The 19,148-nt window shown below is 38.3% G+C and overlaps 2 protein-coding genes across 2 annotated transcripts; both read left to right on the top strand.

The window, feature by feature from the left end:
* Window positions 1–8,907: 8,907 nt before the first annotated feature.
* On the top strand, window positions 8,908–10,712 carry LOC144551999 (uncharacterized). The gene is made up of 3 exons (XM_078300108.1): window positions 8,908–9,057; window positions 9,488–9,630; window positions 9,781–10,712. The coding sequence occupies exons 2-3, from the start codon at window positions 9,547–9,549 to the stop codon at window positions 10,540–10,542; spliced, it is 846 nt and encodes a 281-aa protein (XP_078156234.1). The 5' UTR covers window positions 8,908–9,057; window positions 9,488–9,546; the 3' UTR covers window positions 10,543–10,712.
* A 5,961-nt stretch (window positions 10,713–16,673) lies between these two features.
* LOC144551299 (uncharacterized) lies at window positions 16,674–18,921 on the top strand. The gene is made up of 3 exons (XM_078299216.1): window positions 16,674–17,271; window positions 17,791–17,929; window positions 18,467–18,921. The coding sequence occupies exons 1-3, from the start codon at window positions 16,727–16,729 to the stop codon at window positions 18,863–18,865; spliced, it is 1,083 nt and encodes a 360-aa protein (XP_078155342.1). The 5' UTR covers window positions 16,674–16,726; the 3' UTR covers window positions 18,866–18,921.
* Window positions 18,922–19,148: the final 227 nt, after the last annotated feature.

The raw sequence follows: 19,148 nt of genomic DNA, 5'->3' as shown, positions 1-19,148 counted from the left end.
GATTTCATGGGACCATTTCCAGCTTCATGTGGAAATGAGTACATTCTAGTTGCGGTTGACTACGTTTCAAAATGGGTCGAGGCGGTGGCCTGTCGAAGAGCTGACTCAGACGCAGTGAAGCGATTATTCAATGATGTCATCTTTCCTCGCTTTGGAGTGCCAAGAGCTGTCATCAGCGATGGAGGGAAGCATTTCATAAACCGTCAATTCAACAATCTCCTGCAGCGACATGGAGTGACGCACAAGGTCTCCACCTCTTACCATCCTCAGTCGAACGGCCAAGCTGAAATCTCCAACAGGGAAATCAAATCTATCTTGGAGAAGACCGTGGCAAGAACAAGGAAGGATTGGTCTTTGAAATTGAGTGACGCACTCTGGACCTACCGTACAGCATTCAAAACACCGATTGGGATGAGCCCTTTCAAGCTGGTGTATGGAAAGCCGTGTCATCTGCCAGTTGAGATTGAGCACAAAGCGTTCTGGGCCACTCGTGCTATCAACATAGACTTGTTAGCAGCTGGAGAGAAGCGTATCCTCGATTTGCACGAATTGGAAGAGATGCGTCAGCACTCATACGAGAATGCGAGGATCTACAAAGACAAAACCAAACGAATTCATGACAAACGCATCATGTCTCGCGACTTCAAGGAAGGCGATCTGGTCCTCTTGTTCAATTCCAGGTTGCGACTCTTTCCTGGGAAACTGAAAACCAGATGGTCAGGTCCGTTTGTGGTACGAAAGGTGCACCATTTCGGCGCGATTGAAATTGGGAATGACACATGTGGGGATTTCAAAGTGAACGGTCAGCGTCTCAAGCACTATGTGGCAGATCATGATTATCAGGAGCGGGTTGTTCAAGACCTCTCTGACCCCGTCTCACCGGAGGATTAGCACAGAGAAGGTCAAGCTTGAGACCTGAAACAAGCGCTTCTTGGGAGGCAACCCAAGCCTTTTCAGTTTACTTTTAGTTAGATTAGTTAGCTATTTTTCCTTTTTACCGAAAAGAATTACCAACTTCCACTTGATGCGACTCGCATCATCTCCGATGCGACTTGCATCACTCGATGCGACTCGCATCCCACATAATGCGACTCGCATCAATGCGAACCGACGCAGCATCAAAAGGGTGCGCCCAAACGACGCGAGTCTCACCATATAACCCTCACCCGCACATCTCTTGTTCCTTTCTTCTTCCTCTGCCCAGCGAACCCCACCTCTCCTATTCCTCGTTCTTCTTCGTTGCGACTCGAATCAACTCCGTGCGAGCCTCAACCGACCCCTCAACCCAAAACCCTAGCCTCTCCCTTCTCCATCCGCCGGCTTTCACCTCCTCTCCATCGATCACACCCATCTCCATCTCTCCCTGCCGAAACCTCCTTCTCACTTCCCTTTTCTCCATTGCCACGATCACAACCCTCTCATTCTCTCTTCTTCCGCCTCTGCTAGATCGCCTCTGCCGCCAGATACCAGACAGTGCGACTCGCATCGCTACCCAGTGCGACTCGCATCGCTTACAAGGCGACTCGCATCGCTTACAAGGCGACTCGCATCGCTTACAAGGCGACTCGCATCGCTTACAAGGCGACTCGCATCGCTTACAAGGCGACTCGCATCAACAGTCAGGCGACTCGCATCACAGCCATCATGAGTGATCCAGAATCACCCATGAACCGCGAGCTCCGATCCAAGCACAACCAAGAGCGCCGACAACGCGAGCTTCGCCGACAGAGGATCTCCGTATCCAACAGGGGATACCGGACCCTACTCCCTCCCCTTCAGAGTCTGAGGACCAAGACTGGTCTCAGCTAGGCGCCAGTTCAGCTCGCACCAGTGGTAACTCCTCTCACTCTTCTTCTTCTCATTCTTCTCAGTCTTCCTATCACCCTTCTCCCGCACAGGCAGGGGCTGGGTTGGGCACTATAGAGTACAACTCTGATGACTCTGACCCCATCTCGGGTAGGGAAACCCCCCGAGCAGCAGACTACCCAGCCCCTCACTTCACTCTCTCCAGCCATGGTATGCTGGAACGCTTTCTCTACCTCAGGCAGCGCACTTATGAGAACACGCGCCGAGTCGATTTCGACACTTTGGATGCCTTTGGGGTTCGCGAGGAATTCCTTCGTCTCACTGGAAGGATCGGGTTCACTCCCGCCTTCTGGGCAATCGAGCGTAACTGCTACACCGAGCTTACCCTCGAGTTCCTCTCCTCTCTCAAGCTGCGTCAGGATGTGCATGGCAACTACTACATCAAGTTCCAGATGCTCAACCAGACGCACCGGCTCACTCTGGTCCGACTCCGTGAGTGGTTCGGATTTGACAGCGACCCCGATACCGATTCCCTTGACCATCGCGTGGGGTTCGACAAGGCTCATTTCTGGCGTCTGATCACTGGGATGATGAGTGCCACCAGTGCCCAGTATCGCAGCATTGCCATCCCTCACCCGGTACTGCGGTGCATCCAGCGCACCATCGGCTGCTCTATCTTCGCACGCGGGGAGACTGCAGCCCGAGTCAATGAGGAGGACCTTTGCCTTATGGACCACATGCTCCGTCCTGAGGCTGAGTTGGTGCGACCGGACCTGATGTTGTTCATGGTCCGTCACTGGGTGGATCTCCAGCGCAACACGAAGGTGGGTGGCGCTGTCCGCATTGGCGCCTATGTCACCCTGATCGCTGATCGGCTGGGCATCTCCACCGCAGGCCTCACTCTCTCCACTGGCCATCTCACCCTGGATGCCAGGGCCTACGAGCGGGTCACTTTTCTCAAGATTGAGCGCAGTGGTGCTGGCCACCGTTCTCGGTATTTCTGGACCTTGAAGGGTCATGGCTCGCATCTGATGCCCCTCCGCCTTTCACCCCTGTCTTTCGATGACGAGAGCACCTGGTTTTTCACCGAGCCCCTGCCAGACATGCCAGCACCACCTTCTCTTCCTATGCAGCACCACTCTCCCGCCCATGTTGATGTGCCCATGCCAGATGTCCCTTGCTCTCCTGCCCACCCTTACACTTCTCCTATGCCCTTTCCTGATTCCACATTTCAGGCAGGCACCTCCACCTTCCAGGCAGGCCCATCTCCCTATCATGCTGGCCCCTCCACTTCATATGCTGGTCCTTCCTATCCACCACCAGTTCCCTCACCCACTATCCAGGATATCTACAGCCTCGTCTATGACATGAGGTCTGAGCAGGGTGCCATTCTCTACGACTTACAGCGCAGAGTGGGTGACATTGAGGATGTTTTGCGCGATTGGAGGTTCGACCCCTCCGATGACTGAGCAGGTTTGTTTTTCTTCTCCCCTTCCCTTTGCTTTATCCTAGAGTCTTGAAGCATTGAGGGCAATGCTCAGACTAAGCTTGGGGGGGTGACTTTAGGATTTTTAAGATTTATTCGTTCTTACTTAGGCCATGTTTACTTGTTTATTGCATTTTTAGGTAGGAATTTGTGTGATTGTGTAAATTGGAAACTTTAAAACATAATTGTTGGTGTTGATCAGGATGACCCTAGGAGATTCGAACTATCCCATAATTGACCAACAAACTGATGAGGACGAATGTTTTGACCATTTGTAATGATGAAAACTTGAAATGCATTGAGAAACTCATTTAGAAATTGACTTGTGCCTTCTCAAATAGGGAAATGGGGGTTATTGATAAAGAAAGTTTGGGATATCATTTGGTATGAATGAATATCAAAGGATGTGTATATTCATGATATGTGCAAAAGAATAAAAATATAATAATAGATAGAGAAACCAAGAGTACTGGCAATAAGTCCTTTTTAGGGCGCCTTTGAGCTCATCTCCTAAATAAAACAAAAAAAAATATTAAAAAAAAAGAGAAGAAACGAAAAGACGGAGAACATAAGAGTACTGGCAATAAGTCCTTTTAGGGCGCCTTTGAGCTCGTCTCCCACTTAGAAAAAAAAGAGAAAATTTTGCACATATCAACACGCGAAGTCTGCAACTTTCTGACCTAAGCTTGTTCCAAGCTTGGGGGGGTTAAAAAGGGAAAATCTCCACAAATGAGGACAATAGTTAAATAGATAAATGATAACTTGATTGATTCAAGTGCTCAGCTTTACAAGTATTCAAATATTTCAGAATTTGAAGTTTGGTTGGTCAATTTGTGTGGAGAATCAAGGTTAAATAGGAAAGTCCAAGTTATACCAACATGATTTTTAAAGTTCCCAATTGAAACAACTCATATAAATTCTTACATTTAGGAAACTCGCATTTAGAATTTAGATTGGTACCAATGTTTAGATTTCTGCTTGAGGACAAGCAAAGGTTAAGCTTGGGGGAATTTGTTATCACATTATTAGACCTATCATTTCGACTTGTTTCCATACGAAAATCTATGTTTTGAACCAACAAAGGGTGCCTTTTACATTGAACATCCATAGAATGTGGTACTGCTAAGTTTTGGTTCTTACTTTGCAGGAATCAGGCGAAATTGGGCAAAATCAGGCAATTGGCAGACTTCAGGAAGCTCTGATGCGAGTCGCATTCATCTGGTGCGAGTCGCATCCAAGCCCAAAGCGACCTGCGATGCGACCCTCACTGCTCTCTCTTGAAGACCATCTGATGCGAGTCGCATCCACCTGATGCGAGTCGCATCAACTGTTGCCGCCCAGTTCAAATTAAATCTGACAAGCCCAAAGTCAACTCTGTTGCCTATATAAGGAGGTCCTATGCCAGAATTCGAGGAGCTTTTTCCCCCTCTACATTCCAGAACACAAAAAGAGCGAAGATCAAGAGAGAAGAAGGAGATTGGAGCTTGATTGAAGAAGAAGAGAAGGGAAGATTTCAAGATCCTCTCCAATCTACTTTGGATCTTCGAGCTCCATCATGATTTGCTTATTCTCTCTCTCTTTCATGTTTACTTTTGTTATGCTTGAGTAGATCCCTGTTTCTTAGGGTTAAGATGTAATCTCCAAACCTTTTCTTTGAGTTGAATGATGTTTTGATCTAATGTTGAACTTGTGTGATTGTTGTTTGAGTATTCATTGTTTGCTTGATTGTGATTTCTTGATTGATTCTTGATTGTCTACTGTTTTAGATGTCTATAGCATCTCTTCTAGTAATTAGGCCTTGATGTATCTTGTAATTGTAATTGAGCACTTGAAGTAGATCTAAGATCAATAGTAACCGAGAGGTGAAATTTCTATTATCGAGAGGTTATAGATACTTCTAGTTAACCAGACAATCAATCTAGGTTAGATACCAGTAGGCGAGAGCCACAGGTCGAAGCCTCGCACAAGAAATCAACTTAGATACGAACTCATGTCAGCTCTGCTCGAGGGCCATGCGACCCGCATCAAAGATGATGCGAGTCGCATCACACAGGTCGCATCAGAGATGATGCGAGTTGTATGATAGGTCCAGAGAAGGAAAAGTTTGGAGATGAAGTCTGAAACCCTAAGAACACCTTTTATAATTGATTCAAAACCAAACCTTTTAATCACTTTCATTTACCTTTAATTGAATTGTCTTTTGAAATTTAGAAATTGAAACAAATCAAACCCAATTCTTCAAACTTCTAGTACCTAACTTGGATTTGTGAAAGTCTAGAATTGAGTTTAACCGTCCCTGAGGATCGATACCTTATTTTACTACACGGATAGGATTGTACACTTGCAATCCTAGACGTGAGTGGATTCAAGGTTTAAAACAAGTACAATTAGTTGTATTTGGAACTTTGTAAGCACACTCTGAGAAGCGAACAACCAACATATTGAAGGAGAAATGAGAGCAAATTTCACATTTCTCTCCATCTCAGTGTGTGGAGAAAAGATAGAAAATAGAGAATCTAGCGAAATTGGTAGATTTGCAAAATTATCACTTCTCCAAGAGGAAGATATAAGATATATCCAATTTTGATTTGAACCGTGGTTTAACCAGGTTTTCTCTAGCGATTTTTTAACATAAACCGGCCGATAAAACCACTTTTAACCGATACAACAGCAGAAGCGGTAATTGAAAGGAACCAAACGGGACAGGTGACCAGTTTCAGTTTTTTTCGGCCGAACCGTCCGATCCGGTCCGGTTCTGATAACACTGGCGTTAAAGAGTTCGTGTTCGGCAAATAACAAAGATTAAGATTGTAGTATATATTTGAATAAAATATATACATGAGAAATGAAGGACTATTTTACCCTTTATATTGTTGTTGTGATATGACATGATTGATTAATCAAAGAATAAAGATTTATTTTCTCCAGTTTATTTCCCCCATCCATCCCTCAATCATTAATTATATGAGGAGACCACAACTTCCAGCACAAAAAGACAAAAAAAAAATGCGTATCGGTCATTAATAATGTGGGGGACCGCTAATTAATTGAGGAACCACTTATATTTGAAAAACTTTACAACTGATGCACGTAAATATGTATACTTATACACGCAAGTATTAACATCTAATATAACAAGTATTCATATGTAAGATATCAAGTATTTCTTTAAACAATCTTTCTTATCACATACTCATTTTTTACACATTTTTAAAGGTGTTTTTTTTTCTTACTTCAATGTCGCCCATATTTTTAACAATCTGTGAATTTTTTTGCAAATCTAAAGTCACAGAGGTTTTCTACGTAATTTTATCTTTCAAGTGAGATTCATGATGCAATACTTTTGAGTTGTCTGCCACACAAGTATTCATACCTCGTAGTGCAAGTATTCATACCTCGTCATACAAATATTCATACCTCATCATACAAGTATTCATAACTCGTTGCGATCCCGATCCAGACCGCATTACCTCCGACTTCCTATCCATCGGATCCTATCGATCCGCTGGCAACAAGGCTTTTCAGGTTGTCACAGGCGATTTATGAATATTTTCCCAACGAAGTATGAATACTTGCTCGACGAAGTATCAACACTTGCACAAAGGTGTATGAATACTTGCTCGACGTGATAGAATACTTGCCCAACGAGGTATGAAACTACATAACAAGATATGAATACTTACGCGACGGACAACTCGAAAGTATATCATCATGGATCTCATTTGAAAGAGAAAATTACGTAAAAGACGTTCATGATATTAGATTCACAAATTTCATCACAGATCGTCAGAAATATAGACGAGATTGAACGGAAAAAAAAAATCCACCTCTAAAAACGTGTAAAAGATGAGTGTGATGTGTCAATTTTTTTTTTAAATACTTGATATCTTAGGTATGAATACTTGATCTATTATATATTAACACTTGTGTGCATATGTATCCATATTTGCGCGCGCTAGTTGTAAAATCTATCAAATATTAAGCAATCCCTCAAGTAATTAGTGGTCCACCTAGTAAATGAGCAGTCCCTCAACTTAATAATCGATAATGACACATTTTGTTTTGTTTTTTAGTGTTGAAAGTTGTGGTCAACAAAGACAGTTATTGACTGGGGGATAAATGAGGGAAATGAATTGGGGAATAGTTAGTTGATCCCTTAATCAAATTGTGTTATATTTTAACTAAAAGTAATTAAATATATTTCATCAAATTAATTAAATTGGTCATTTTTTTAACATACATATAGAAAAATATAGATTATAGTGAATTATTTTATTTTACCATCCGTATATTATTTTTTCTATGGTTAACGTTTTTATAAAGCATAAAACACAAAATAAATGAAGACAATTAAATCCATCTAAAATAGACAATTTGACCATGAAATGAAGAAAAAAAATTCAAGTTTTTTCTCAGTTACCATTTTCGTTCATGTTACTCCCATTCATTAAATTTTTTTTATTAAACGGAGAATATAATGCAAAATGTATTTTTTTACAAAGAAAAAAAAATTTAAGATAGTAAGAATATAATACAAAAATGTATTTTTGTATAAAGAAAAATAAATATGTTTACTGAAAGTAAGAACCAATTTATATTCCTATTAAAATATAAACAAAGTAATGATAAAAAATAAAGTAATGGATTATTAAACTAAATATTCACTGTTTTGTCAGAAGATGATAAAAAATTGCTCAAATTGATGGTAAAAGAAACAACAAATAAAAACATTGCTAGAAACTGGTACCATACCGGTACCAGTCCTCATTCCCTAAAAGGAACAAACGGTTACAAACTTAAAATAACACCCAAGTTGCAATTTAAAATCTGACAAATCAAAACAAAACAAAAAAATAAGCAAAAAAACCCCTTCTGTAAAGAGAAAATAGTGAAAAATTTCATATGAAATAAAATCTATTCTTATTTTACCCTACTGTGAGTTCTTCTATCTTGTGACTATAGATTGTAAATATTTCTCTGTTTTTTGTATCAGTGTCGTTGTTGTTTCTCTATTTTGTGTATTGTCCTCCTCTTTCTGATTTTACAGGTTTGTTCACTCAGTTTATACTGTACTCATTCGCTAATAGCAACATAATGTAAACTTCACTATCTAATCAAGAGATACTAATGAAAGAAATTATACTGATCAGGAGGGGTGTCAATAGAAAGAGCATTTCGACGAGAATGTCAGTGTGCTATCAGAATTCGAAATTATTCGTAGAGGGTCCTCCATCTGCACTGAAAAGAGTTTTTTTTTTTTTTTTCTTTTTCCAACACCTAAGGACGCGTGCTGCCTCTAGAAGAAGAAGATGATAAAAAATGAAAAAGAAATGGGAAGGGCATAGTGCCTGTTCGGCTGGGTAGGATTTAGCTTTCTTAACGCTCCTTAGACCCTTAATCCACGTTAATCCATCCGAACAGCTGCTCCTTTGACAGGATTAAGAACTCTCCTTAGTGCAACACCTTAATCCAGGAACCCCCCTTCCTTAAGATTTTGTCGTTCAAATCGCTTCCTTAAGGCCAAAAAGTGCATATTTATTTTACAATATTGCCCTCACCAACTGACCTCCTTAAGGTCCTGTGCATTTTTAATTCATTTTTCATTGTCTTCTTCGTCTGGAGCGGGAACGCACCCTAGGCGCGGGAAAGAAAAAACCTGATTTCTCCGGCGTAAATTGATGGCTCTCCGATGAATGATTTATAAATTTGACACCGCACAGTCATTCTCGTCGACGTGCTCTCTCCATTGATACCCATCTTGTTCGGTACTTTTTTTCTATCGTTGGCATCTCTAAAATTTCCTCTTTACACTGAAATTTTTGCTATTAGTGGATGAAGTAGGCATCCTTTGTTCATATCGGTTTATCAGTCATGCCTTTTGTCACCTAATTTCATTTCGCATCATTGTCGAGTGTTTTTCATTTTTCTATTTCAAGATAGATGCAGCTTTGATTCTTCACTCCATGATGTAGTAGTTAACTTTGATTTTTCACACTAATATTATTTCTTCACCTCAGCTTTGATTCAAATCAACTTTTTTTTTTCTATTTCAGTGAAGTGCTTTCATATGCACATTCTATTTTTATATAAGTTTTTTTGTTTTTAATTTGACCAGTTTTCGATTTTCTCAGTACATCTCATTTTTCTATTTGTTTTTTTTTTTTGTAATTTCTCTTGAGAGCTTTGTGTATATAGATTGGTATGTCTAATTGCGTTGGAAGAACTTGAAAGGTGATTTCAGTTTTTTCTGGCACATGGCCAATCGAAGTGGGTGTGGTTGGAATGAAGAAACACACATACCCGATGTACCTGAAGATGCTTGGACAAATCTTCAAGAGGTATTTTATTTATTAACTAGATAGAAGTGCTTATATTATTTTATTTAAGTTTTTGATAGGTGTAATCAGAAGCAATTTTATTATGAACTTTTATGCATGCTTTAAATATTGGCTATTGTTTTATTATGAACTTTTATGCTAATTTTGTAGAAGGATCCCACTCGATACAAGAAGTATGTTAAGAAAACTTTTCCGTGGTACCGACAAGTCGAAGCTCTTTATGGGAAGAACATAGCCACAGGTCGTTCTAATGTAACCTCTAATTCGAACAAACAAATCCCACGCACGTTCGCTGAAGTTTCAAGCTCTGAAGATGAAAATGGTGGCGTGCAACAAGAGCTCGATGATTTTAGCCTACCTGTATTTCGAGAGATGATGGCAGATGGTATTGAGTCAATTGCTCCAGAAATAGATGTGATTGATAGTACCCATGAGCCGGTCACTGCCGCTGCTGGTTTGCCAATTCCTGATCCGGTACATGCTGATGCTCCAAGAGTTACACAAGTGCATTCAGTCCATGTTCCTCCGAGAGCCTCCAACTCGGGTGCGGTGCCAACACAGAACCGCAAAAGAGGTAACAACACACATGGAGATGAGCCACGTAATTCCAAACCAAGAGAATGTGCTAATCGTATGGACGAATTTGCTGAAAAGTTTCTTCACCAACAGCAGCAACGAACTGAGATCATTGCTCAAATAGGTCATGCAAATCGTACGGCACATGACCAAGTACGTGAGAAGTTAAAAGTGTTAGAATTGCCTTTTGATGTTCATGTTGATACGGAGATAAGTTTGGGAAATTCTTGGATAAGAGAATGTTTTATGAAAGAAGACAACAAAGAACGTTTGATGGTGATTGTTGACCATGCAATTGGAATGTTTCGTTCCGGCCGTCTTTCTATCAACCCCTAATCTATATGACAACTCACTGTGTCATACTTTTGTTTAGTGTCTAACTTTTGTGAAGTTAAAGGTCAAATCTTAGTCTAGTGATATTATACTTTTGTTTTAATGTCTAGTGATATCATACTTTTGTGATTATATTGTCATATCAAGAAAAACTAGAATAGTACTCAACACTAATTATGATTGTGATAAGCATGGAATGAAATTTGTATTGAAATTTGTATTGCTGGCTATTGAATATAAACTATGATAGTTGGTTTATTGCAGGCTTCTTTGTATTGAAATTAATGCTGGTTTACCCCTGTACCAGTACTGGTAGTCACTGTTTCTCACTAAAATTAAGTTGAATGTGTATCTAGATGTATCCAGTTTTGATTTTTTTTGTTAACATTAGTTTAAGGATATTGTAACTGGTTAGAAGCGAAAGGGATTTTTATTAGAAATGGTCATGACATCAGGATGCCCTTTAGAAATCATGTCATGTAGAAAATCCATTGCCTTCTAAATTTCACCTGTTGATGCTCTTTAAAAATCAAGTCATGTAGAAAATTCATTGCCTTCTCAATTTCATGCATTTTTGGTGATTGTATGCATTTTTGGTAGGGCCAAAATTGTCAATAGTTTGGTATTCGGTATTGGTCCAATAGAAGATATTTTTTTAGATGAGGATTCAGTATTGGTACGCTTTACTTATTGTTTTGTTTTGACTAGAACTGCTAGCATTGATAAGAAAATATAATATAGAACGAGAATGGATAAATTGGTTCAATTATGTTGTATGAACTCCTCAATTTTCCCATTTTGTCCATCTTTTTTTATTTGTATAAGAGATATTATCGAAAAAAAGTCAGATACCAAACTATTGACAAAAAGCATTTGTATATTTGTATAAGAGTTATAACTCAATTTTTAGCAATTTGCACTTTTCGAAAAAAGTCAAATAAAATATGAACTTAAATTGAAAAAAAAAATGCTTGTTTGTGTTTTAAGATTGCATCTGTACCAGATGCCACACGATATGTACCAGTATGGTAAATTTAAAATTCACTTCCTGAAATATGTCTCCGGTACTCATTCCTAAATTAATTTCCAGAAATTAATTTAAATGCAATATAATGTGAAAAACAATGAATTAATTACCGTGTCAATAATGTTATATAACAATTTAGAATGGGGGTATATTGGTCTTTGTCTCTTGTCACATAATAAAGTAGACTTTTTTTTATGTTTAATCCATCTTTCATCTTAATCTTTTACTTGCCAAACATGAGTTCCTTAGCGCTCCTTAAGCTCTTAATCCTTCACCTCTTAATCCATGTTGCTGAACGGGGCCATAAGGATTAAGGAGACTAATAAAATATGAAAAAGAAACATAGATGACCTTAAGGAGGTTAATAAAAAATTCAAAAAAAAATGAAAATGACCTTTAAGGAGGTCATCTCCGAGGGATACAATTGTAAAAAGATAAATGCTTTTTGGTGTTTAAGGAGCTCTAAAGGAAACTGAACGATGAGGAGAGAACACCCAGGATTAAGATTTTGAGATAAGGTGTCTTAATTTTGTTAAAGGAGATACCGTTCAGCAGGATTAATATGAATTAAGAGCGAAAGAAGCTTTAAGAACCTTAATCCTATTCAGCCGAACAACACCAAAAGGGTTAAGGTGGGTAACTAAACAAAGGGTTAAAGTGGGTAAATAAATATAGGATAAATTTCGCAGGTCACTAAACTTTGTTATTTGTCACGAATTGGTCACTCAAATTTGATTTGTCCATTTTGAGTCACTCAACTTTGTTATTTGTCCCAATCAAGTTTCTCTATATTTTTCCATTCAAAATTTTAACGGAATATGCTAATTCCGTTAGTATTTTGGATGGAATATACTTATTCCGTTGATATTTTAGATGAAATGAGTATATTCCGTTAATTTTTTGGACGGAATAGGAATATTCCGTTAAAATTTTGGATGGAAAAGTATAAAGAGAATTGATTGAGACAAATAACAAAGTTAAGTGAATAAAAAATGACAAATTGAATTTGAGTGACCAATTCGTGACAAATAACAAAGTTCAGTGAACCTACACCCAAATTTACCCATAAATATACTTGCGCGGATCGATTCTCGTCAAATGCCTCTCAATTTCAGAAAAATTCACCGCGCGACTTCTCTTCCAAATCGAGTCAAATTGTTTCTCGTGCTCTCCAATTATTACGATCACTATATTATTACAGACTCAAATTCTTTTTTCGCGTTTGAATAAAGATGATTTCATTTCGATCTAACAAAGATTTGTTAAAACTACTAATTATCTTTTTCTTTTTCTTTTTTTTTATTAAAATGAAAGAACAATCTTACCATTTTATTGAGATCACCAAATATTTTTAAATATTAAACATCTGCTACCGGTACATTTTTTTTTTTTTTTAAAAAGAGGCAAAAAGCCCATTTCATTACTGAAATTGAGTTAAATACAAAACATAATGTTTGGTTCTTACGTTGCCAGTAACCTGGACCAACTACCAAGCGCAAAAGAAGCAAGATAAATCAGTGCATACATCAACATAAGCATAGCATATGACAAACACCAAAAGTAAGTAAAAGTTGCTATATCTAAGCCACTTATGAAAGGGCTGAGGCTATTATCACTACTAGAGCAAAACAAGATTTGGAACTGCATCATCAAGCTATGGAGTCGCTGGTGCATCTCCAGTGGGCTGATCTATCACCATGGAAAGTGGCATGTACTGCCGAAGTGGTATTGCATCCTCAATTACTGGAAGCCAATTGCCCATTGCATCCTTGAACTTCTGTTTCATGTTTCCTGTCCAGTATAGACACAAAGATTTAATTGTTAGTATAATGTTTCGAGCAGAGTTAATTGGAGCATTGGTAAAACAGAGAGCATTTCTATGTTTCCACAGGGACCAGCTGACTGCACTAAGAACTATTAGGAAACCAACCTCATCAGTATGATCAAGTGTCTTAGAAAAAATTAGAATATCCTCCCAAGTATGCCACTGATGCATGACCTCTTGGCTTTGCCCTAACCAGAACCAAACTTGTTGAGCTAAAGGACAGAGTAAAAATAAATGGTCTACTGATTCTTGGTGGCAGCAAAAAAGGCATTGTGTGTCACCATTCCATCCTTTCTTGATCAAGTTGTCTTTGGTTAGTATAGTATTATGAGAAACCAACCACATAAAAATCCTAATTTTAGGAGGAATTGGTAATTTCCACCATAGCATGGAATTTATAGGTTGAACTCCACCAAAGTTAAGAATTGAATACATAGAGTGAGTTGAAAACTTCCCTGAATTTTCCCATTTCCATTCTATCTTATCATATTCCAAAGTGAAAGAGGTTGAGCTGATGAGGAACAGAACATCCATCCACTCCTGAAAATCTATCCCTACTAAATCTATGTGGAATTTAACACATTGGCCTTGAGAATTTATCACATCAGCTAAGAGGATATCCTTATTGGTACATTTAGAGTATAGGGAGTAGTATTGAACAGCAAGAGTACAATTTTGGAACCACTGATCTAACCAGAATCTAAGTTGGGTTTGGACACCTGGAGTATATGAGGTACTAAAATCTCCTATATGACTAAATTTGAGCAAAGTAGACCAGAAAGAAGATATGTGAGGAGAATGATTTAAAATGTACTTATGAGTGAGTAGAGTTTTCCAAGGGCTAATATACTCATTATTTTTAAGTTTCCACCACCATTTGAGCAATAGAGAGATATTCATTTGTCTAAGATCTAGAATTCCTAAACCTCCAAAGGCTTTTGCTAACCTAGATGTATACCAATCTATTAGAATGTATTTTTTCTTTTTTGAGTTGCCTTGCCATAGGAACCTTCTTCTAACTTTGTCAATCAACTTGATGATTGTTAAGGGGATTCTATAAACAGATAATGCATACAAAGGCACCGCAGAAAGGACTGAGTTAACTAGAGTTAATCTACCTCCTATAGATAACATATTGTTTTTCCACATTTGTAGTTTACTCTCTATTTTATCAACTAAAAAGGCCCAATCAGAGATAAGTAGTTTTTTATAATGTAGAGGTAACCCTAAGTACTTAATTGGAAAAGTTCCCCAGGAGCATCTAAAGATTTGATCAAGAGCTAATGTTCTATCTACATGTATATCATACATTTCAGTTTTATCATAATTAACTTTAATGCCAGACAATGATTCAAAGGCCATCATGGCCCACCATGCAGCTTCAACATTATGTGCATGAGCTGCCAGGAACAGAATTGTGTCATCTGCATAGTGGCAATTAGTGATGGCCCGACTATCAATACATGGGGGTCCTAATCCTGTAATAACATTAGCTATACGCCCTTTTGAAAATATTTTACTAAGTGTGTCAGCAGCCAGAATATAAAGGAAAGGGGAGAGGGGATCCCCCTGTCTAACCCCCCGTTTACAGTAAAAATATTCTGTCAGTTCCCCATTAATATTAAGGCAAGATTGGGAACTCTGGAGCCAATGGGTAATCCATTGGATCCACTTAGGTCCAAAATTTCTACTATGGAGAATTTCTAACAAGTAATCCCAATGGATCTTATCGTATGTTTTTTCAAAATCTATCTTAATAACTACCCCTGGTTGCTTAGAATGATAACATGAGTGTATTATCTCTTGACTAAGTATCATATTATCTAAGATGTATCTATTTTTAATAAAAGCAGCTTAACTAGTATCTATTATTCTATCCATCACTAGTTCTAATCTAATAGTAAGTAATTTAGATAGTATTTTAAAACTACAATTAACTAAACTAATTGGTCTAAACTTCTTAATTAGTTTAGCATCTTTCTCTTTGGGAATAAGACAAATGCATGATTTATTGAGACAATGCAAGTTTAGTGTGTTTTCATAAAAGAAATGAGTCAATAGCATCAAATCAGATTTAACTAAATCCCAAAAGAACTGGTAGAACTTAAAGGTGAAACCATCAGGGCCAGGGGCCCCATTTGGCTCGGAAGAGAAAACTGCTACTTTAAGTTATGTTTCTGTAAAAGGCTGCTCTAATTCCCATTGTTCTAAGTGAGTAAGTTTATCATGTGTATCCCAGAAGTTGGGTTCTAAAGACCCATATTTAAGACCAGAAGTTCCTAACAAATCTTTATAATATGCTACTATATGTTTCTTAATATCTACAATATTATTCGTAGAGGAACCATCTATTTCTAAACTACTAATGTGATTTTTTTTGGATCTATGAGTTGCTACTGTATGGAAATATTTAGTATTAGAATCTCCATTTTCCAGCCATAATTGTCTAGATTTAAGTTGCCACTGAGTTTCTTCCTCTCTCAAAAGTTCTTCTAACCTATTTGTATTATGGATCCAGGAATCTGCTTCTAAAGGTGTAAACTCCCTCTCCTCCTTAATTTTCTGTAACTCATGTAAGAGTTTTTGTATTTGGGTTTTTTCTCATTTTCGTTGGCCATAAAAATTTTTAGCCCAACCTTTTATTTTTCTTCTCATGTTTTTCAATTTTTGGGACCAGCTTTTACCAATATCAGGAAGGTGGAGAGGAGTTTCATTCCACCATTTATTAACTAAAGTGCAAAATTCTTCCTGTTCTACCGGTACATGATACATAATATATCTGTACATGTCAGAAAATTACATATCAGTGAACAGATACATGCATAGCAGTCATTAAAAACAAGTTTTTTACATCCCTACACAAATCATGGCTGTATTAAGATTTTTTTTTAAAAAAGGTTTGAATTTAGTAAATCCAGACCCATGCACTACCAAAACTACTATCTTTTTTTTTTTTTTTTTTTTAGAGGCACCAAAACTACTAATATCAGAAGCCTATTTGCAACCGAGATAATTGAGAACTGGAGATATCCACCAAATGGCAAAATTGAGATATTCTGATAAACTTTTACTTCCCGTTGCTCTGATTCCACATCCTCTGCTTTAACGCATCGTTTGAGTTTAATTCCAGACCGTTCGATTAGAATTGGGACCCACGCCTGTAATGCACGGGGCCCTTTAATACATCAGACGGTACAGATTTAACCGCAAAATTTGTGCTAACTCAGAGGAAGAGAATTCCGTTATTCTGGTATGCTCTAGAACTCTCCTTCGAGTTCCATCGTCTCGTTCAAAACCCAACAATCACTCAATCCCAATTACCGACTGAAGCACTCATGGATCTTCTCAAGCAAGAGCTCCAGCGCAAACGCCGATTTCTCGAATCGGAGTTCTCTGGCCGCAAGGCCCTCCGCCAATCAGAGATCCACCATCTCGAAATCCAGAAACTTCGAGAAAAGATGTTCCAGCAAGCCCAATCCAAGAAATCAACCTCCCCTTCCCCGTCCCAACCCAATTCCATCTCTCATACCCAATCTTCAAAAGAGGATCCCACACTGCCACGAGACGAGGTTATTCGTCGATTGAGGATTCTAAAACAACCTGTTACTCTCTTTGGAGAGGATGACATAGCAAGGTTTAAGCGATTACAGTCGGTTATTGAGTCAGGTGCATTGGAAATTGATGCTGAAGAAATCGGTGATGGCCAGACCAATGATTTTCTTAGAGATATATATGAGTTGCGAAAAAGGCAGAAAGCTGCTATCAGGAATTCGGGTGAAGGTGCTAATGGTGGTGGCCTTGGGGAAAAAGAGGAGATAAATAAAGAAGTCCCTTTTGAAGATTTGTGCGATGAAGACAAGATTAAGGTGTTCTTTAAAAGGTTTGTTGACAATTACTCCAGGCTTGTTCCTAGTCAGTGTATAATTTGGTTCTAGATAGTATAAGGGTTGGTCTTAGATAGTTAGATGACTGTGCACTAAAAAGTTGACTGTTGAGTGTTAGTTAGATGCTTGGTTTTGAAACGTGAAGTACATACTACAGAGTGCACAGATGGTTTCTGTCACTAATTTAAGGTGATCACTGTATAGAGTAATGTTACCCTGATCCAATTATATAGAGTAAGATTATGGTGTGGGCATTTAGTACATGTCATAGCAATTAAGCATGACATAAAAAGGACTAGTAACTTAACCAGTTTCATATATAAAATGGGCTTTATGCCTTTTTTTTAAAAAAAAAAAAAAAAAAAAAAGGACTACAGATAGTATTCCTTTAATTTGATTGAAATACATAAAGAGTTAATTATCAAAGGACTAGTTGGTGCCTTGTAACTATGGTTCTAACTAGGAGATAACAATTTTCTAATTTCTTATAACTTGTATGTATGTTACTGGATCAGGTTGTTGGATGAATGGGGAAAAGAGGTAGAAGAGATGCCAGAGACCGAGAGGAGGACTGCTAAGGGCAAGTCAGTTGTTGCTACATACAAACAGTGTGTACGGTATTTGGATCCGCTTTTCAAGATGTGCAAGAAAAAGGTATGTGTTTATTTATTGGTTTAATGAAAAAGATGATTATTACATGTAAAATGAAATAGAAAATACAGGCAACTGATATATCTTTTATTATTCTTTAGGAAGTTCATCAATTTGCAGCTTTCCTAGCTGCCTCCTTTTTGCATCTTAATTGTAACCCAATAACTACAATAAGCAGTGAATAAAAATGAGATATGTTTCTTTGATGAATTTGTTTTGCCCATGACTAATAGGTGGGCGACATGATGAGCTTCCAACAACCAATTTCATGATCAGATTATGTGATGATGTCTGTAAAAAGCAATTATGGTAAATTCCTAATTAACTAACTACACATCGGAGCATACACTTCAAAGTCTACCAATCAATATTTACATGGTTTGAAAAAAATGTCTTTACAGCCTTTTATAGAGTGCTTGATACCCATTAAGTCATGCATTTCCATTCCTATGTACAGTCTCTTTGTTTATATTTTTCCTATATACCTCTCTATCTCTATATATTTCCATCAATAAAATAGTGAACTCTTGCAATATCCAGGCTCTGCCTGATGATGTGAGAAGAGCTCTTTTAAACGTGGTAAACTGCTGCGTGAGACGTGACTACCTGTCAGCCATGGACCACTACATAAGACTTGCAATAGGCAACTCGCCATGGCCAATTGGTGTTACCATGGTTGGCATCCATGAGCGATCAGCGCGTGAAAAGATATGCACCAATAGTGTGGCCCACATCATGAATGATGAAATAACACGCAAATATTTACAATCAGTCAAGAGGCTGATGACCTTCTGCCAGAGGAAATACCCCACCGATCCGTCAAGATCAGTGGAGTTTAATAGTTTGGCTAATGGCAGTGATCTCCAGGCACTGTTGGCTGAGCAGAGCGCAAGGAAAGAAGGGAGAGAGGAGAGGCTGAGGTTAGTGGAAGCTGCGTAATATTTTGAGATTGGTTGGTGGAATATTGGAGTTAATTGCTAACAGATTGGTCTCAACATTTCAGATTATTACAGTGATATTTGAAGAAACTGTACTTTTTCTCATTGCATTATTTAAAAAAATATATAACTGTTGCATTATATGTGATTTGAACTTCTGATTGCATTGTTATGAAGCATTCGGATAATATAATTAGTTGGCTGTTTACTTGGATTACTGGTTCTTCTATATGCTAATGTTAGGAAATTATCTTGTTTGCAGCCATTTACGTCTCCTTGTTTCC

Source organism: Carex rostrata, chromosome 3 (assembly GCF_964058835.1).
Source record: "Carex rostrata chromosome 3, lpCarRost1.2, whole genome shotgun sequence".
NCBI classification, from domain to species: domain Eukaryota; kingdom Viridiplantae; phylum Streptophyta; class Magnoliopsida; order Poales; family Cyperaceae; genus Carex; species Carex rostrata.
Note: the sequence above shows the minus strand (reverse complement) of the source record. Positions and strands in the feature narration are given on the sequence as shown.

Bases quoted from the DNA above. Each gene is read 5' to 3' on its own strand.
- LOC144551999 (XM_078300108.1), top strand. From the start codon at position 9,547: ATGGCCAATCGAAGTGGGTGTGGTTGGAATGAAGAAACACACATACCC. The intron at 9,631-9,780 runs GTATTTTATTTA...CTAATTTTGTAG, and splicing joins CTTGGACAAATCTTCAAGAG to AAGGATCCCACTCGATACAA.
- LOC144551299 (XM_078299216.1), top strand. From the start codon at position 16,727: ATGGATCTTCTCAAGCAAGAGCTCCAGCGCAAACGCCGATTTCTCGAA. The intron at 17,272-17,790 runs GTTTGTTGACAA...TTACTGGATCAG, and splicing joins ATTAAGGTGTTCTTTAAAAG to GTTGTTGGATGAATGGGGAA. The intron at 17,930-18,466 runs GTATGTGTTTAT...TGCAATATCCAG, and splicing joins TCAAGATGTGCAAGAAAAAG to GCTCTGCCTGATGATGTGAG.